At 40.7% G+C, this 18,786-nt stretch overlaps 1 protein-coding gene across 3 annotated transcripts in view; it reads left to right on the top strand.

Moving 5' to 3' along the window:
* KIF13B (kinesin family member 13B) overlaps positions 1 to 18,786 on the top strand; it is a 165,257-nt gene that overhangs the window by 88,956 nt on the left and 57,515 nt on the right. For all 3 annotated transcript variants that reach the window (XM_064482496.1, XM_031442133.2, XM_064482497.1), the window contains exons 14-21: positions 714 to 844; positions 4,197 to 4,283; positions 7,881 to 8,071; positions 8,602 to 8,812; positions 9,705 to 9,867; positions 12,698 to 12,844; positions 14,276 to 14,425; positions 14,706 to 14,834. In XM_064482496.1, the coding sequence (XP_064338566.1) occupies positions 714 to 844; positions 4,197 to 4,283; positions 7,881 to 8,071; positions 8,602 to 8,812; positions 9,705 to 9,867; positions 12,698 to 12,844; positions 14,276 to 14,425; positions 14,706 to 14,834 (1,209 nt within the window). The remainder of the gene's footprint in view (positions 1 to 713; positions 845 to 4,196; positions 4,284 to 7,880; positions 8,072 to 8,601; positions 8,813 to 9,704; positions 9,868 to 12,697; positions 12,845 to 14,275; positions 14,426 to 14,705; positions 14,835 to 18,786) is intronic.

The following is an 18,786-nucleotide window of genomic DNA, read 5'->3' as shown; positions in this document are numbered from 1 at the left end:
GGGATTATACACAGTAATAGTCTAAGCCAAGTGCTTTGGGGAGCTTTTCTTCCCTTTTTTCAGTGTTCATGGGCTCTTTTTCTCTCCGAACTCATTTTTTTCTTTTCCCCTTTGGAACTTATCTCCACCTTGCAGTTGGTGTTGTGAGACGGAGAGGGAAGAAGTAGGGAATGGAGACAAACACGAAATAGCTGCTTTAGGCCTGCTCCTGACCATCACTAAAGCATTACTTGAAGTTTACACCTAGTCAAGTCCTGTTCTCTAGGTTAGGAAAGGATGGGATTGGCCAGGAAGCCTCAGCCGATAGCAAGGAGTAGACATTTGCCTTACATTTGAATAGCTCTATATCTTTGTAGATACCTTTAAAAAATTTTATTGTTTTTTATTTACTCAATTTAGTTTTTAATGAGGTACTGGGGATTGAACCCAGGACCTGGTGCATGCTAAGCATGTGCTCTACCACAGACATTAATATAAAACTATAGTTTTAAGCTTAAAAGTTATAACTTAACTCAGTGCATTATTCCTTATGAGGAAATATAACTTGTAGAATGAATTTCAGAGAAAGCCAGAAATTCCCCCTACCATTCCATTTGCTTTAAAAATCTTTTATCTAAGGTAACAGATGAACATACAAGAGTTCAAAGTAGACGATTTCAGTTTGTGTACATGTAAGAATACAGTATTAATCAGTGAATTTGATTCTTTTGTAGGAGCATACATTGATAGGTTCAGCAAATTCCCAAGATATCCAGCTGTGTGGAATGGGAATTCTTCCCGAACATTGTATCATAGACATCACGTCAGAAGGCCAGGTTATGCTGACTCCTCAGAAGAATACCAGGTAATGTACTTTAATTAGTGTTAATGTCACAGTAATTTTTAAGAGGAAGAAAGTAGATTAGCTTAGGATGGTATAAGGACATTTGATCTTTGTGTGCTTTTATGTCCACTTAATGAAGATACTCAGTTACCAAGTCCTTAATATTTAATTTTTTAATATCACTTAAACCCATCCTTCCTCTCTATACCCACTACCATGGCCTTATTTAAATAAGACCCCATCAGATCTTGATTGGAACCCCTGCTTGCACCCTAATCTTTCTCTTGGTCCACTCACCATACAGCCAGATGGCTTTCAACTATTTTTGATACAAAATCCCTTACATCCTTCCTGTTTATCTCCTATTCCTCTGCATCTGCCATTCCTTTGGCCAGCTAACTCCTGTTTGACCTCAAGGTTAAGCTCTGTCATTATCTACTTTGGTCTAAATTAAGGGCCCCTAGTATATATTCCAAGAGCACCTTATACTTCCTGTTATGTTAACACTTCACAATTGTGTCTTTGTGGGCTGTTAACCTTCATTACCCTATGGGACTGTGAGCTCTTTAAGGATAAAAACCTTTCTTTTTGGTCCCTATCCTTAGCATGTAATACAGACTAATATATAAGTGTTCAATAAGTAATGAATGAAGAGGCATAACATTATATAAATTAAGTATTTGTCAGTTTGTTTCCTTCAGCTATAAAACTGTCACCGCCCCTTTTGTGTAAGTGTCTGTAACTGTCACAGGTGATGGTTAACTGACTTACATTGATCTTCTGAATGTTGATTAATCATTATATAAAAAAAAATCATTAATATCATCACTAACTTCATCTGTAAAGTCTTTAAGTATCTGGAAGCTGTCAAGCTCATGGTGAAGGATACAAGTGAGAAAAGGGGACAAAAGGAGCCTGAGCTGGCCTGGCACTGCCAGCTCAGGCACGCTTCTCTCCTCCCAGATAATCTCCTTGGCACCAGCCCCGGGGAGTGCTGCTCTGAGGCTGGGAGACGAAGCAGGCCACATAACTTTGTTTCAGCAGAGACAAAATCCAGGGTCAGTGCTCCACACACAACATGCCGAACACCTTCTCCCGGCCAGTGTGAGTGACTGTTTCACCAGCTGCAACTTTATCCTCATCTCCCCTCTATAGATAAGATTTTTGACAAAATACCATAGAATTACTCCTGTTCTCTGATAGCTCCCGATATATACACAACCCCCACCTCCTTATGCTCTTTCCCAAGTTGTCCGGCTGAAGCCCATTCCTGCAGCAGGTCCCCCCAGTCCCCTCTCACTGAGACACCCCATGCCTCCTGTGATGTCTCCTCTTCCACTGTGTGTAATCGACCCAACTGGTTCAACTGCGGGAATGTTCCTGGTGGTCTTTGGTTGGAGGACGTTGACACCAATTTCCTCAAAGTCATTGGAAAGCTTGAAATTTACAGTTGGCAACAAATACTGTCAGTTGTTTTTCTCCAAGTGACAGACTGGCTTTGTCATTTTCAAGATGTCTGGGGGGAGGGTATAGCTCAGTGGTAGAGTACATGCTTAGCATGCATGAGGTCATGGGTTTGATCCCCAGTACCTCTGTTAAATTAAAAAAAAACAAAACTAAACCTAATTACCTTCCCCTCAAACAAACAAAAAGTATTAAAAAAAAAAAAAAAAGAAGAAGAAAATGTCTGCCAGAAAACCACTTTGTGTAGTCATTCTGCTTTGGTTTGCATCAGCACAGTGCTTTGTGTGTACTTCTCATTTAGCCACCTGAAATGTTTAAGATGTGTATTCAAAGGTCAGGATTTACTAAAAACAATAATTTGCTGCTTCATCAAGGGCCTTCTCAAATGAAACATTTTAAAATCGTGAATGCACGGCAGCAAATAATCCAGTGACAACTAATAAAAGTTCGGTGCCGCTGCCCAGGTGTTTGCTCACACCCAGTGGTCTTCCTCCTTGCCGATACGAATGTCAGGGCCATGGAAAAGGGCGGCTTAGTGCTGTTATACGGATAGCTTTGATCTTGGGGACTCCGTACAGACCACACCTGGAGAATTGGTACTGTAGTCATGCTTTTATTTATTAACTGCTGTAGCTTTAAAAAAAAATAAGCCTATATATGTTCTTGCCATTCCTTAAACTCCTCATTGTATTTAAAGAATTTGTGTCCTAAAGCCTAAAATCTGCTAATTTTAGTAGGTCCCCTCTTGTCATAACTCTGGTTTTCTGAGCTTGTGTTTTGAATGATCAGACTGTAGGAGCATAGAGACCAGTTATGTTCAGTATTCAAAACCCACGTGGTAAGTGAACTCTGGATAGAGAGTAAGGTAAGGTGTGGTGTGTGTGCACGTACATCACAAGTAACTGGCAGCACAAAGCTAGGGGAGGGCTTTAGGAATTTAAAGAACATAGGATACTGTAGGCTGGAGTGACACAGGAAGCAGGAGCCAAACCAAGCTTTTGAGAAACCAAACTGTGTGAGACTCGAGGACGGGGAGGAACGGGAACCCTATTCCAGGTTGTAGGATGGGACTAAACCTCGATTTGGAGGAAGAGTCAGTCATGTTTAGTGGGCAGAACGTAACCTCACCCCCACCCTGTTTTTTTTTTTTTTTTTTTTTGCTCGTGTTGCAAATTCACTAGAAGAGGAAAAGGAGGAGATAAAGAGGGTTTCCTTTTGTAGGGCCTTAAATGTCAAGGTAAAGAACTTGACCTTTATCCTGTATCTAAGCAGATGAGTCATTCAGTAGGAGAGAGGCATGATGACACTGGTATTCCAGGAATGTCAGTCTTTGTGGTATGCATGATTTTCTATTTATTTCCTGCCCCTCTAAAATTTTCCCTTAATACCCTTGTCCCCATCATTCTTCTGTTGAACCCCATTTCTAAGATATGCAGTCAAGTCAGTCTTATACATTTTCTATATATTGATAGGGTATGGACATTTTTCTATGCTATAGGAAGTTACAGAATAATTTAACATAGGTCTCATTTCTTATCCTGATACCTGTAGATACTTCCGAGTTTAGTTGGTTGACGTCTCTTTTTATCCATGTAGATTGGACATACTTGTTTTAGTTATACTGTTCACTGCTACCATCTTTTATTATTGGCTGTAATGGTTCCATATTTACTCCTTAACATGCTATATATGAGAATTTAGAACTTTGGAAAATAGAGGATAATAACCTATTATACTTGGTTCCATAAGCATTTTAGGTAAATCAGCAAAGAAGTAAATACAAATAATAAAATTCACCAACAGCAGGTTTTATTTTGGGGAATTGATTTTTTTTTCCTATATTGCACTGAAAATTAAAGGAGAAAAGATGAGAATCACTGTGCACATCCTTGCCCTCTTCTCCCCGCAGAACATTTGTAAATGGCTCTTCTGTATCCAGTCCTATTCAGCTGCACCACGGGGACAGGATATTATGGGGAAACAACCACTTCTTCAGGTATGATGTTCGTGGCTCTTAAAGAAGGAGATTATTGATGGTTATACTCTGAAACAGAAGTAAACTTAGTGCCATAAAAATGCTACATTGTTTTGTGTGCATATATATTTATTCACTATATGTATATATATATATTTGTTCACTATATGGCTTGAGCCCGAGGGACATGTGAACAGTACACTCAGGGAAGTTACTGTGTTTACTTACATGGTTTTTTTCTTTTTTGTTTCCCAGTGGAAGAATATTGTTTTGCCATCTGGTATATGAATGTATTAGTTATTTTCTGACATGCTTATCTTTTTATTTTTTATTATTATTTTGTAAGCAGTGGTTTTAGTTTCCTTATCCATATAATAAGGTTCATATATCATTTAGGAATGCTTTCAGCAAACTTGGCTCTGATGGCTTAAACAGATAGTTTATTTCTCTGACAAAACAAGGACTCTGAAAGAAGACGGTTATTGACATTGGCTAAGCCCCTCAAAAATGTCATGGCAGAAGTCTTGTCATTATCTTGGCTTTTCCCTTTGGCCGTGCCGCTCCAGACATCAAAGCAGCAATTGGGCACATAGGAAGAAAATGAGGTGGAAGGGTGGCAGGACCAGCCCTGACTATCCTGTTGGATCAGAAGAAGCAGAAGTCTTCCCAGAGTCCCCGGCAACCTTCCACTTAAATCTTATTTGCTAAAATTTGCCTCTCAGCTGCAAGGGAGGCTGAGAAAGAAAGTGTCTGACCTGGGACTGCACACCTTGTTTCCCATACAAAATTGGTGTTGGATTGACAAGGACAGGCAGGCTGGATAGAGTGTGAATAAAATCCTGCTCCATTCCACTTCCTGCCGCTGTGCTTCAGTTATCAGACTGACTGGATCCTTTGCTCGTGGGCCAGTTGCTGTTTTGATTATACAAGAAAGAGTAGAGGAGTACAAAGTGTGTGGGAAATGTTTTTCATTTCATTTGAATTAGTTTTCGTCTTTTCCGGATATATGCCCAGGAGTAGGATTGCTGCATTATATGGTAACTCTAGTTTCAGTTTTTTTAAGGAACCTCCATACTATTTTCCACAGTGGCCGCACCGGTTTACATTCCTACCAACAGTGTAAGAAGGTTCCCTTTTCTCCACGCCTTCTCCAGCGTTTATTATTTGTAGACTTTTTGATGATGACCATTCTGACTCATGTGAGGTGATACCTACTTGTGGTTTTGATTTGCATTTCTCTAGTAATTGGAGATGCTGAGCATCTTTTCATGTGCCTGTTGGCCATGTGCATGTTTTCTTTGAAGTGTCTAGGTCTTCTGCCTGTTTTTAAATTGAGTTTTTTTTGTTTTTTGTTTTTTGTTTTTCTAATATTAAGTTGTATGGGCTATTTGGACCTTTGGGAAATTAACCCCTTGTCAGTCACTTCACCTGCAAGTATTCTCTCCCATTCTGTAGGTTGTCTTTTCGTTTTGTTGATGGTTTTCTTTGCTGTGCAAAAGCTTGTAAGTTTAATTAGGTCCCATTTGTTTATTTTTGCTTTTATTTCTATTGCCTTGGTAGAATGACCTAAGAAAACTCTGCTACTGTTTATGTCAAAGAATGTTATTTAAGTCTTAAGCCATTTTGAGTTTATTTAATATATGGTGTGAGGGAATATTCTGACTTCATTGATTTTCATGTGACTGTCCAGCTTTCCCAGCACCACTTGCTAAAGAGGTTGTCTTTTCTCCTTTGCATATTCTTTTCTACTTTGTCAAAGATCAATTGACCACAGGCTGGTGGGCTTATTTCTGGTCTCTCTCTTCTGTTCCATTGGTCCAGCTGTCTGGTTTTGTGCCAATATCACACTGTTTGTGACTGTAACTTTGTAGTATTGTCTGAAGACTGGAAGGGTTATTTCTTTAGCTTTGTTCTTTTTTTTTTTTTTTTTCCCTAGTGTTGCTTTGGCAATTCTGGATCTTTTGTGGTTCCATATAAACTTTAGGATTACTTGTTCTAGTTCTGTGAAAGATGCCATGGATAATTTGATAGGGGTTGCATTGAATCTGTAGATTGCTTTAGGTATTGTGGCCATTTTAACAATATTAACTCCTCCAGTCCAAGAGCATGGGATGCCTTTCCATTTCTTTGGATCATCTTCAGTTTCCTTTATCAGTGTTTTATAGATTTCAGGGTGTAAATCCTTCACTTCGTTGGTTAGGTATATTCCTAGCTATTTTATTTTTTGACATGATTTTAAGAGACTTTTTTTTAACTCTCTCTTTCTGATTTCATTACTAGTGTGAAGAAACACACCAGATTTCTGTTGTTAATCTTGTATCTTGATACCTTGCTGAATTCGTTTATCAGTTCTCATAGTTTCTGTGTGGTGTCTTTAGGGTTTTCTATATATATAGTATTATGTCTTCCATGTATAATGACAATTTTGCCTCTTCTCTTCCAATTTGGATCCCTTTTCTTTCTTACTCTTGTCTGATTGCTGTGGCTGGAACTTCCACTACTGTGTTAGATAGAAGTGGTGAGAGTGGACATACATACTTGTTACGTTTCTGATTTTAGCAGGAAGGCTTTCAGCTTTTCACCGTTGCGTATTACACTGGCTATAGGTTTGTCATAAACAGCTTTTATATAGAGATATGTTCCCTTTCTGCCCACTTTGGTGAGAGTTTTTTTTTTTTTATCATCAGTGAAGATTGAATTTAATCAAATGCTCTTTCTGCATATATTACTCAGTCACAAAAAAGAATGAAATCTTGCCATTTGCAGCAACATGGATGGAACTAGAGATTATCATACCAAGTGAAGTCAGAGAATGACAAATATCATCTGGTAACACTTGTTTGTGGAATCTAGAGGATAATAATGAACTTACGTACAAAACAGAAACAGACTCACAGACATAAAAAACAGTCCTACAGTTACCAAAGGGGAGGCAGGGTGAGGGATAAATTAGGAGTTTGGGATTAACAGATACATACTACTACATATAAAACAGATAACAAGGTCCTACTGTGTAGCACAGGGAACTATATTCAGTAACTTGTAATAATCTATAATGGAAAAGAATCTGAAAAGGAATATATCTATATATACATATGTGTATGTATATCTGAATCACTTTGCTGTACACCTGAAACACTGTAAATCTCCAATTAAAAAAAGCCCTCATAGTTTGGGTTAAGTTGATCTTTCCACCATAATCTCACACAACTTCTGCTATTCTGCTATACAAATTTTGTGTCTCTCTGTGTTGTTTTATTTATAATTTCTCCAGAGACTGTGAAAGTTTCCATTCCTTGTGCCATTCCTCTGTCCTAATGCCCTGCTTTCTCCTTACCCTTTAAGGCTTGGCTCAAGTGACTTCCTACTCGATCACCCCTTCCCCTGCTATTCCAGTCTGAAGTGGTCCTCAGCTTGTCTCGTGGCCTTGTGTCACACCCTCTGTGGTCATTATTTGTGCACTTGTGTGTGTTTTATTTCTTCTTCTAGAGCAGAAACTTCCAAGTACAGTGATTGCCTTCTTACATGGTATCCCCTTGGCATCTAGCAAATGCCAGTACTTAATGTATGGAGTGAATCAATGCATATCTTTAAGAAATATTCTTCTTTCCCCTCAAGACTTAATTTGCCTAAAAAGAAAAAGAAAGCAGATCGAGAGGATGAGGAGCAAGACACATCCATGAAGAATGATACCAGTTCTGAGCAGCTGGATGTAGATGGAGACTCTTCCAGTGAGGTATCCAGTGAGATCAACTTCAATTATGAGTATGCACAGATGGAGGTAACCATGAAGGCTCTGGGCAGTAATGGTGAGCAGTCCTATTTGCGTTTTAGAACCTTTTAAAGTCGGTGGAATGTTAGAGTTGTTGACAACTGAGACTTTTTTAAATGTTAGCAAAAAAGTTGTTGTTCTCTGTACTCACTTCTTTTGTGTCTTTGGTTTTAATTTACTATATTTTATAGCAATAAATTAAATTTTCTTCTGCCTTGATATACAAATCACTGCAGACTTTGTTCTTATTGATAGGATTTCTAGATTTGAAACTTGACTGCCACTGACTTATGTAGTGGATTTCTGGAGCATTCCCTCTATTTTAGGTTATGAATAGAGCGTACAGTAGACCTGCTTTTCCTGTGCATAAGATAGTGTGACATGTATCGACAGAACAGATAATGTGATCAGTAATTGGGAGTAAGGAAAGCTAAGCTTTTCCTGACTGTCTTTATTTTATTAATTAGGATGACAAACAACGTAACAATATAGAACAACGTTTGAAGTATACTGTGTTGTGCAGTTTTAACCTTTTGTTTATTATTTGCCTTAAAAAAACTTGTTCAGATCCAATGCAGTCCATACTGAACAGCCTGGAACAGCAGCACGAAGAGGAGAAACGGTCCGCGCTGGAGCGCCAGCGGCTCATGTATGAGCACGAGCTGGAGCAGCTGCGGCGGCGGCTGTCTCCTGAGAAGCAGAACTGCCGGAGCGCAGACAGGTTTTCTTTCCACTCACCCAGCGCTCAGCAGCGACTGAGACAGTGGGCTGAAGAGAGGTAGGTGGTGCGTAGGGCCCTTGTCACATGTGTGGCATGTGCTCGTCACCCTGAACCCACTGGGCAACATACAGGATAGAAAAAGCTAGACCTTAAAGTGAAAATGAATTATATTAAAAGAGAGTGTTACAGCTAAGAACCACTTGGCATTATGCCCCCGCCCCCATTTTTGGAGAAAAAAAAGATGGGGAAACTGTCAATTTATATTGATTTATTTAAACAGTCCCTGTTAGGTGTGTCCCCATTTTCAGTTTGAATGGCTTTCGGATTTGAGTAAATGAATATTTGTACTTAGAAGTTATACTTTATCATTGTATTATACTTTAGGTTCTGAAGCTTGGGTAGATGCTCTTTTAAAAAAGGAAAAAAAGGTGGTTTATCAGGTAGGTACGCATGGTGCCAATGAGACTCAGATTGCAAGTTTGATCTCTCTGTGGGCTGATTGGCGTTGCACTAAATGTTTCATCCATGATTACAGGTCGTATTTAACTAACTTCTCGCTCTTCAGAGTTGGTTGGCAGACAGACAACATTTCTGCCACCTGCATATTGATAGAAATGTAGTGTTTCAGGCTCCCCACCGCAGACCTACTGAGTCAAAATCTCCAGTTGATCAAGACTCCTGGGTGATTTATATACACAGTCAAGTTTGCAAAGCTCTGCCCCAGTCTCTGGCCAGCTTCTTACAGAAGCATGTGCCAGTGCTTGTCACATAGCCCGCGTTCAAGTGAGTGCATGGGTCAGTGTCGGTGATGTATTCCCTGTGTGCAAGAGACAGTTGGCAAGCTTGGTCCGCAGTTTGCATTAACATTATGCGCTATGTAATATTCTGATGTGCTGCTCGATGGTTATCTGCCTCTCCCCACCTTTTTTTTTTTTTTTTTTTTTTAAAGAGAAGCAACACTGAATAATAGCCTGATGAGGTTGAGGGAACAGATCGTCAAAGCCAATCTGTTGGTGAGAGAAGCCAGTTACATCGCAGAAGAGCTGGATAAAAGAACAGAGTATAAAGTAACCCTACAGATTCCAGCCTCCAGCCTCGATGCCAACAGGAAGGTGAGGTTGCCGTTGATGAAAAAAATGGTATCATTGGCTAAAACCGCTTCGTGTTTCACCAGTGTTATTTGACCCCTGGTGGGTTTGCCCTCGTCCCCATCTGCACCCTCTGCAGTCTGGGTCCTTTTGTACGTGTCCTCTGTTGAGCAGAATTTACTTCCATTTCTCTTTGTGCGTATATGTGTTTTATCTGCTAGAAATATCCTCTTTCACTGCCTGTACTCCCCACCCCCCAGCTCTACCAATTAATTTTACTCAACTCCTATTTTCAAACTTGTTTAGATTATTTCTGAGAAGTCTCTCCTGATGAATCTTCCCCAGGTGGTTCTTCCCTTCATTCTCTGCCACACCCCACCCTGACCCCTCTGCCCCAGTTGTGTTCATTTTACTTGCAGCGTGTGTGTCAGTTTCTACCTGTCAGCAGTTGGCATGGCGAAACTGATCACACATTGTTTCACGTGGGTTTTCATGATCACAGATCTCTCTCTTTTTTCTTTTGCATAATGTAAGAAGCCTAGTAAAATGTAGGGGGAAATCCCATCAGAATCTCCCATCCTTTCCATTTGATTGTTTCCCTTTCTTATTCAAGTTCTTTTATAGTTCTTGGTCATGTTAATACATAATTTTTGATGGATTAGGTAGAGTCTTGCATTCAGATAAATATTTACAGGGGTCCTTGTGCTTCGTTTCTCCCACAGTACCCGACACAGCACAGCTTTAATGAATCCTTCTTGGGTGTTAATTTGATAGCAAGGACCACATCTTTCTTACTCCTGTGGCATCATAGCATCAAAATTGATGTTTTTGCACGGGGTAGATATTTGGCAAATACAATGCTTAATGTTTTTCGTAATAGAGGTATTGCGACACAGTCATTACTCTCTGGAGAATTATCTTTAGATACGTATTCTGTGTGTGGCTTGAAAGATTTTGCCCTCTTAGAACTTTATTTTCCTTGGTGGAATTTGGAGGGCGAATTGATGGGTGCACTGGGACTCGCAGACAGACAACAGTAGAAGAAAGCCAGTCGTAGACAGAAGGTCCAGGGCTCAGCTTCTTCTAGAAGACTGAGAAGAGCAGGAGCCGGTCTTCTTCCATTCCGTAGTGTTTAAGTTAAAGAAACAGAAACATGAACACTTTCCTCATTGAGCATGACTGTCACCTTGTTCCATGTATCCTGACTTGGGCTTGTTGGAATGAGCAGCCCTGCCTCGGGGGCAGCCAGGTGAACACCTGGAAGTGACTTTGGGCATCTCTTTCCTTCCAGCCACCTGGGAGTGTGTTCATGGGACTGCTCCTGTTCCTGGTAGAGATGACGCGTTGCTGGAGTGGAAGTAGCTGTTGTTAACAGGTGGCTGCTAACCCACTCCACTATGACTGATGTAAAAGATAGTTATTTGAAGATTTCAGCCAGAAAGAGGACCTAGACAGGAAGTATTTTCTAAGGAGATGATCTCCTTTAACTCAGGCTGGGTCTTGTTCTCTTTTATCTAACAAAATCTTTTTTTTTGTTGAGGGGGGAGGTACTTAAAATTCTCTTAGTGTCTTGTTCATACTGTGAATGCCGTTGTTCTGGTCTCACTCCTGCCCTTGTGCTCACCTCTCTCTGGTGCTTTTTGGTGAGGGGCAGGCATTTCTTTTTTCCCTTTTTCCCAGTCCTTGTGGTTATTGCAGGAGGGCCAGGTCACGATGCCACAGCATCTTGCTCGTGGCCATTTAATTCCAGTTCTCGCGTTCTCCCCTGAAACCTCTCCCTCCGCCCCACTTGCAGAGCACTAATGAGACTCCTGTATTCATTCCCCAGCTGGCTGAATATGAGGCAGAAGGGCCTCTACAGTACATGAGAGGGTGGTAATTTTTGAATTTCAGGGTTCTTAAATCTTTGCTTCCTAACGTAAATTCTGTTTCTTTGGAAACAATTATACACAAGACATTAATGCAGTGTTAGTGACTTTCACATTTCTCTAAAAGTTCTAAGTAGACATTTCAGAACAGTTGAAAAATTTAGCCAGTAAATCAGCTGGTTAGATCCCTGATTGGTACCTCTCTGGAGGAGATGAAAGGGGCAGTTTTATTTTCTACTCTGTGATTTAAAAAAGTTAAAAAAAATTTTTTTTTTAACATCAAAACCCCATTGCTTTTCTAAGCTGGGAAAACTTCAATGAGTACTTTTTTTTTTTTTTGAGGTGAAATTCACGTAACATAAAATTAATTATTGTGAACAATTCAGTGGCGTTTAATACATTCACAGTGTTGTGTAACCAGCATCTCTGTCTAGTTCTATACTGTTTTAAAAAAAAAAATTCAAATTATGTGTATTTGGAAGTCGGTATCATTTGTTGCCTCCAAATGGGTAAATAGGATACTTTTCACAGTTTAGTCTTTTAATCATTTTGTGTTTTGTACCACATTAAGATACCACCCATTCAAAAAAATTTAAAAATTCAAACTTTTGAAAGGTTAACTACCCGTCCCAGCAAGCTTTCCCTTCTCGTTCAGGGCTTATAACTCTTTTCCTACCACTGATGCTCTTTGGTCACGTGAAGGCCCGAACAAAACATCTTTGACTTCCTATTAAACATGGTCTACTGTTTTGGATTTGAAAGTTAAATGTAGATTTATATATAAATTTTGATTGCAGGTGGATAGAATGGCATTGTAGTAAGCTTGTAAGATTTCTTGGAAGTTTTGCACTGAGCAGATTAAAGAAGGATACAGTTTCAGTTTTAGTTGATAACGTTGGGCTGGAGGGTACAGGATGTTCAGGGTTGACTTCCACGACATATAGATGTCTTTGTGTTTCATATTCTCACTCTTACTATCTTTGCAGCGAGGCTCTCTCCTTAGTGAACCTGCAATCCAGGTGAGAAGAAAAGGGAAAGGAAAGCAGATTTGGTCTTTGGAAAAACTGGACAACAGATTGTTGGATATGAGAGACCTTTATCAGGAGTGGAAAGAGTGTGAAGAAGATACCCCAGTAAGTTACTTGAGAAAAACTCCCTGACAGTCATAGAAGGAATAACACAGGAATGCCCATATTAAGAAAGAACTGTTCACTTTTCCAAAATATGTTGTTTTATAAATTATTTACTTTAGTCCTTTAAATTGTTTAGCTGATAAGGAGCTTTAATAACTTGTTCTTCAGGCATCTTCTTTTGTGTTCTCTGGGTTTCTAGTAGAATCTACATTCATTCTGGGTTCTGTTGGTGTTACATGAATCTGTCTCCCGTGTTGGACTGTGGTGTGTGTGTGTGCACGCACGCACGTGTGCAAGGGGAGGTAATTAGGTTTATTTATTTAATGGAGGTACTGGGGAATGAACCCAGGACCTCGTGCATGCTAAGCATACACTCTACCACTGAGCTGTACCCTGCCCCCTGCCCCCTGCCCCCACAACTGTAGTTTTATTTAGGACAGAGACCATGCCTTATTATGTCTCTTCTTATTTCTCAACACATTTAGTTTTGCAGATAATAAACCTACAACGTCTGCTTTTTGAATTGATCAGTGGTACCTTAATATTTATACTATTAGGAACATATTTTGAAGGAGTTTGGATCCTAAAGTAGGTGCCATAGATCTGAATGCTGGTCCTCTGTCCTCAAGTTGTAAGTTTTCTCATCTAGGTCAGCCATGTGCTTGGACATATTTAAGAGAGAAATAAGAATTCTGTATATTTTTACGTATTTTCAGCACTGCTGGTCCTGTTTCCACATGGAGTTGTTTACTTCTTTAGCCTCTTGTTTTGTGAAAATGTTCAATAAACATGACTTCTTATAGTCAGATGACCTTTTTGCTTAAAAAGTTGTTTTTATTTCCTTCTGTATTCCTCTCCTATTTCAACTTAGAAATGAAACAATATTAATAACAAATAGCAAAAAGCAAACCATGCTCCTGTAAGGGGGCCGCCTCTCATGAGCAGCAGTGTGTCTAAGGATTTGGTGAAACAAGTGAAATAGCTGTGACTGAAAAACGGAGAGGGTATAGCTCAGTGGCAGAGCGCATGTTTAGCGTGTACAAGGTCCTGGGTTCAATCCCCGGTGCCTCCATATAAAATAAATAAATAACCCCCCCCCCCCAGAAAAAACCCCAAAACAGAGTACTTTCATACACTCTTGTGCTTTCTCTAGTCAGTGTATATTTTCTCTGTTTTCATGGCAAGGTTTCTATGTAAAGGGGAAGAGATGATTCAAGTAATGATGTGTTACTAGGATTGCTGACCACCACTAACTGGCCGTGAGGGAGTGTGTGTGTGTGTGTATATATATGCGTGTACCTGTGCACACATGCGTAGCACAGTGCTGTATTTCAGCTAAGTTTAATGACTTCATTACTGCATCAAAAAGTGATAGGTTGGATTCGTTTATTTGGAGTGATTTTCTGAAGTTGTGTTTTTTGAACACACAAGGTGATCCGGTCTTACTTCAAGCGTGCAGATCCGTTCTTTGATGAGCAGGAAAACCACAGTCTCATCGGGGTGGCTAATGTCTTCCTCGAGTCCCTCTTCTATGATGTGAAGCTACAGTATGCTGTTCCAATCGTCAACCAGAAGGGAGAGGTTAGTGTCCTCCCCATGCCTTGGATCCTGCAGAGCGTAGTTCAGGAGCAGCAGGGTGGTGGTAGCGCACCGTTACAGTTTTCCGTCAGTAATGGCAGGCACGGTTTATGTGCATTATTCATACTCGTGTTTCCGTTCTGCTTGACGGTGATTATTCCAAGTACTTTGAGGAAAAGTAACTGTTAGAACCCGCTATGCCATTAACCTAACCACTTGGCTCTAAAACAGAAGAAAGAACAAAGTCTGGAAAAAGGATCTGCTTTTGCCCCGGTTGCTACAGGTGGCAGGCCGGCTACACGTGGAGGTGATGCGTATCAGCGGTGACATCGGGGAAAGAATTGCTGGAGGTGACGATGCCGCCGATGTCTCCTTTGAGAAGGAGACCCAGGACAACAAGCTTGTATGCATGGTAAGTCCAGTCCCATTTGGAAGCAGCAGAAGTGTGGCTAATTTGAGGATTGTTTGTATTTAGATGGTAAACATTGTGTCCTTCTTCAAATTTTGAAAATATCTGTCTCTAAATAAATCTTCAGCGTTTAGTGTTCTGGTCCACGTTGCATCCTATGTCCTGCCTGGGTACCACCACACCCGTCCTGTGGAGTCTGGGATATGTCACCTCTTTGCCCAGGGCCATTCTGCTCTAAAATCATATGAATTTATGTTTACTCAAACTTCTCTGTAGAGAAGCCATGTTTTCCCACAAGTTTCCTCCTCCTGTTGGGTCTTGCGATGCCCTCTGATGCTGGCGGTGTTTCCCAGCCCTGGTCCTGTTCCTAAGCTCCTGCCGAGCTGTTTTTCCACATGTTTTGTGTTTCTTCTTCAGGAATATGCCTTTGCTTATGCTGATCCATCATGTTCTAATCCCAGACCCGTTTCTTTCTGTTCTTCCTGTGCACACTGTTCGTGAACTGTGTGTTGAGTTTCCTGTGAGACATCATGCCAGGTGCTGGGAATAGGAAAATAAACAAGACAGGATGCCCACTCTCAGGGAGCAGCCTGCGTAGTTGATGCGTTGTGTGTAGGGGACACACAAGTGAACAGAAGACACCGGTATTGTGCGAGCTATGTGCTCTGAGGGGGTAGACAAGAGTTGTTATGGGACACAGAGGAGACACCATTAATTAATGCAGATAGTAAGATCTGAGGACTATTTCTGGAAGAATGTGCACTTGAAGGAGAGCATATTATGGAAAACTCTCTGTAGGGCGCTGTGGTACTGTCTTGGGTGGGCGCTGCATAGATGTCAGGTAGGTCATCACCTTCCTGGGCTCGTGTGCAGTCACGTAGGTGGTGCCACCTCGTCACTCACTGCGACAGTGAAACAGTCCCCTCGGAAGTTTCTACGCACACCGTAGTGGGTCAGTACGCTGTAGGTTGAGAACCACCGTAAGAACCAGTTAAAAAGGTTTTTGAGGAGAAGAAATCAGCAAGGGGCTTAGAAACACTGTATGAATGAAAAGGAGGCCGTTAAAAAGTGAGACGAAGGAGGCTGGCACTTAGCTCTTACTCCATAATCTCTCCCAGGTCCAGTCTTGTGTCTCAGTAAATATTTCTAGAATCAAAATTGATTCTGAAAGGAGTCAGTTAGGCATCAGCTGCAAGGTATGGGGACACTAAAGCAGTTAGCTGGGACACTTTCTGTAGATCTTTGCATGGATTAAGAAGGCCTCAGATGTTTGTCAATTACTTCAGTATGAGGGGGTGAAATTCTCAAATTACTACAAGGTTAATCTGTATTGTACTGCACTTGACTTTGGGACATTTCTTTGAGCTTACGTGATTATCAAAGACAGAGACATAGCCTTGTTGACTCCATAATGGCCCACTGTCAAGGGGGGTGGACCAGAAATGCCATTGTGTGAGAGTTGCCGTTAGTGAAGTAACCTAAGAGGATATTCTCTCACTTGGGAAATTTATCTTTGTCACTGGGTAACTTAAACTTTTTAAAAAAGAAATGAAGTTTAAATGTGTCAAGATCTTTTTTAATGGAAGATAGCAAACATATAGAAAAGCAGTGAGAAAAGTGTCCCCGAGCCCCATTCACCCTCCTTCGACGGTTATCAACTCACGGTCAGCCTTGTTCCGTTCATCACACAAGCTGCTTCTCCGCTGTCCCTTCCGTGGATTATTTTGACGCAATCCCAGACATCATAGTTCATCAAGAATAGTTCGGTATGTATCCCCAAAGGAAGAGTAATTAAAAAAAAAAATACAGCCACAAACCAGCCATGATACCGTAACAAAAAATTAATACTTTTTCAGTATTGTAAAGTATCCAGTCAGCTTCGTGGGTTGTCTCCGCTGATGTGTCTCTAGTTTATTTTGTATTTCAATCTCCAGGCTCTGGCCCTCGTGCTTGCTCCCTCCTACACGTGGCGCTCGCTTGCTCTCACTGTCACCCTCACACACGCGCGCACACGCACACGCACACGCACACACGCACGCAAACACACAAACTACAGTTTGGTTGTTGTAGACACTGAGTTGTGTTTTCTCACAGTCTGGATTTTGCTGCTTGGTATTATTTACTGTGTTAAGATGCATTTGCTGTAAATTGGGATCCAGATATAAAGGTGATATATGGGAAAATTCCCCTGCTGTCAGCGCTTTTGCTGTCAGAGGTACAGTTTGTATCAGGAAGTCCAGGCCAATGCTCCGTTCTCTCCCTTTATTTACTGATTTTCAAAACTATGAATTGGTTTTCCTAGTAATATCCCAAAGTGACCGGTGAGATTTCTGTTTGTTTGTTTTTAGTCTTCATATCATTATGTGAGCTCTTGGATTTAAATACACTTGATGTGCTTGGTGCACTGTACTTACGACTCTATCAAAGCGCAGGCGATCTCATCTTCGGCCCTTCGGGTTGGCTCTGGGCCCTTGGACAGAACCTGACCCTCAGAGACTGCTGGCTCTGCTTTTCTGGGGTGTGATGCATCCTGGACGTTTCTTGTCTCAGACCTGGAATCAGCCATGTCTCCAAGGAACTGGATTCTTTTCGGTGGGAAGTAGTTTTTAAGAGACCATATTCTGAGCTGTAATAGCCTTTTGTGTAAAAGGAGGAAGACAAATAATAAACTGTATGATAATAAAATACTGGTGGAAAAAACAAAACAAACCAGTCTGGGGACACTTAAGATATCATGGGTGATAAGTATCACTGGCCTATGAAGACTAAGACTGGATTTATTTTTCTGTGTTGAAAAATAAAGTGTGCACATATTAACATACTGATCATTTTAATTACATTAAGTAAAATTCATGTATTTTAAAACCCCAAACAACATCAGTGTCTTCTGACATTCCTGGGCCCTGGTCTTGAGCAGCGGCAGGTTGAAGCTGGGGGTATTCTGACACCTGCTGGCGATTTTGGTTTCTGTGTGCAGGACCTTCAGCAGACAGCCTGTGCTCTAGACACTAAGATACTCCTTGTCCCTGGTGGTCTTCATTCCTGGCAGTCTCACTCCTGCGGAGCTGTCTGCAGGGGAGAGTTCAGCATATGGAATCTTGCATTCTTACTCATTTCAGTCTTAAAATTGAGATTGATTTCTGAGAAACAAAATTAACTTGCTGGTGGAATTCAGTCACAAAGAAGTACACATTGAACGTGCATCCACTCAGTGCCTGGCACTGTTTTCATTCACTTACTTCGTTGGTATGGTTAGTCCTCACACGAGTATGGTTGGTAGCTGTCCTGTTTTGTGTAGGAGAAAAAGCTAAGCCTAAGAAAACTAAGAATTTAAGTAATTTGCTCAAAAACGGAAGCTAATGAGTGGCAGAGATTTTTTATTTAGAACTGTGATTCCAGAATCTTGTAATCTTCCCAAATACCACACTGCCTCATCTTAAAGTGTGTGTGTGTACGTATGTGTGTGTGTACGTATGTGTGTGTGTGTGTATATAAAGCATTTTTAAACACTTAATGAAGAAGGGATGGTTTTTAAAATTTAACGCAAAATTAATTGCCAAATACTGATCGTTCTCTTTGGTTTGGATACATAAAATGTGTTAGTCAGTCTGTTTTTCGTAGCCTGTTAGGGAATTGCTATCTAGATGTTTGAAATTCTTGTTGCCATCACAGGAAAAAATAACGCTGGGAGTTCCCACCCATCACTTATCCATGATGTGCCTGGTACAGGAGAAAGGAGCCATCTGCTTTGTGTGATTTTCTGTGTATTAATACTTCCTGAAGCAATAAGATGATTATAATCATGATTTCTGAACTATTTCAACTTGTGCCACGTATTCAGATCTGGTTTTGTTTAATTTATTAACTGGAGGTTTGGAGTGGATCACACAACGTGCAGGACGTGACCAGGTGCAGAGTGTAACAATAGCAGTCATAGGAAAATTGGCCTCACTGA

This window comes from Camelus dromedarius, chromosome 36 (assembly GCF_036321535.1).
Source record: "Camelus dromedarius isolate mCamDro1 chromosome 36, mCamDro1.pat, whole genome shotgun sequence".
NCBI lineage: Eukaryota > Metazoa > Chordata > Mammalia > Artiodactyla > Camelidae > Camelus > Camelus dromedarius.
Note: the sequence above shows the minus strand (reverse complement) of the source record. Positions and strands in the feature narration are given on the sequence as shown.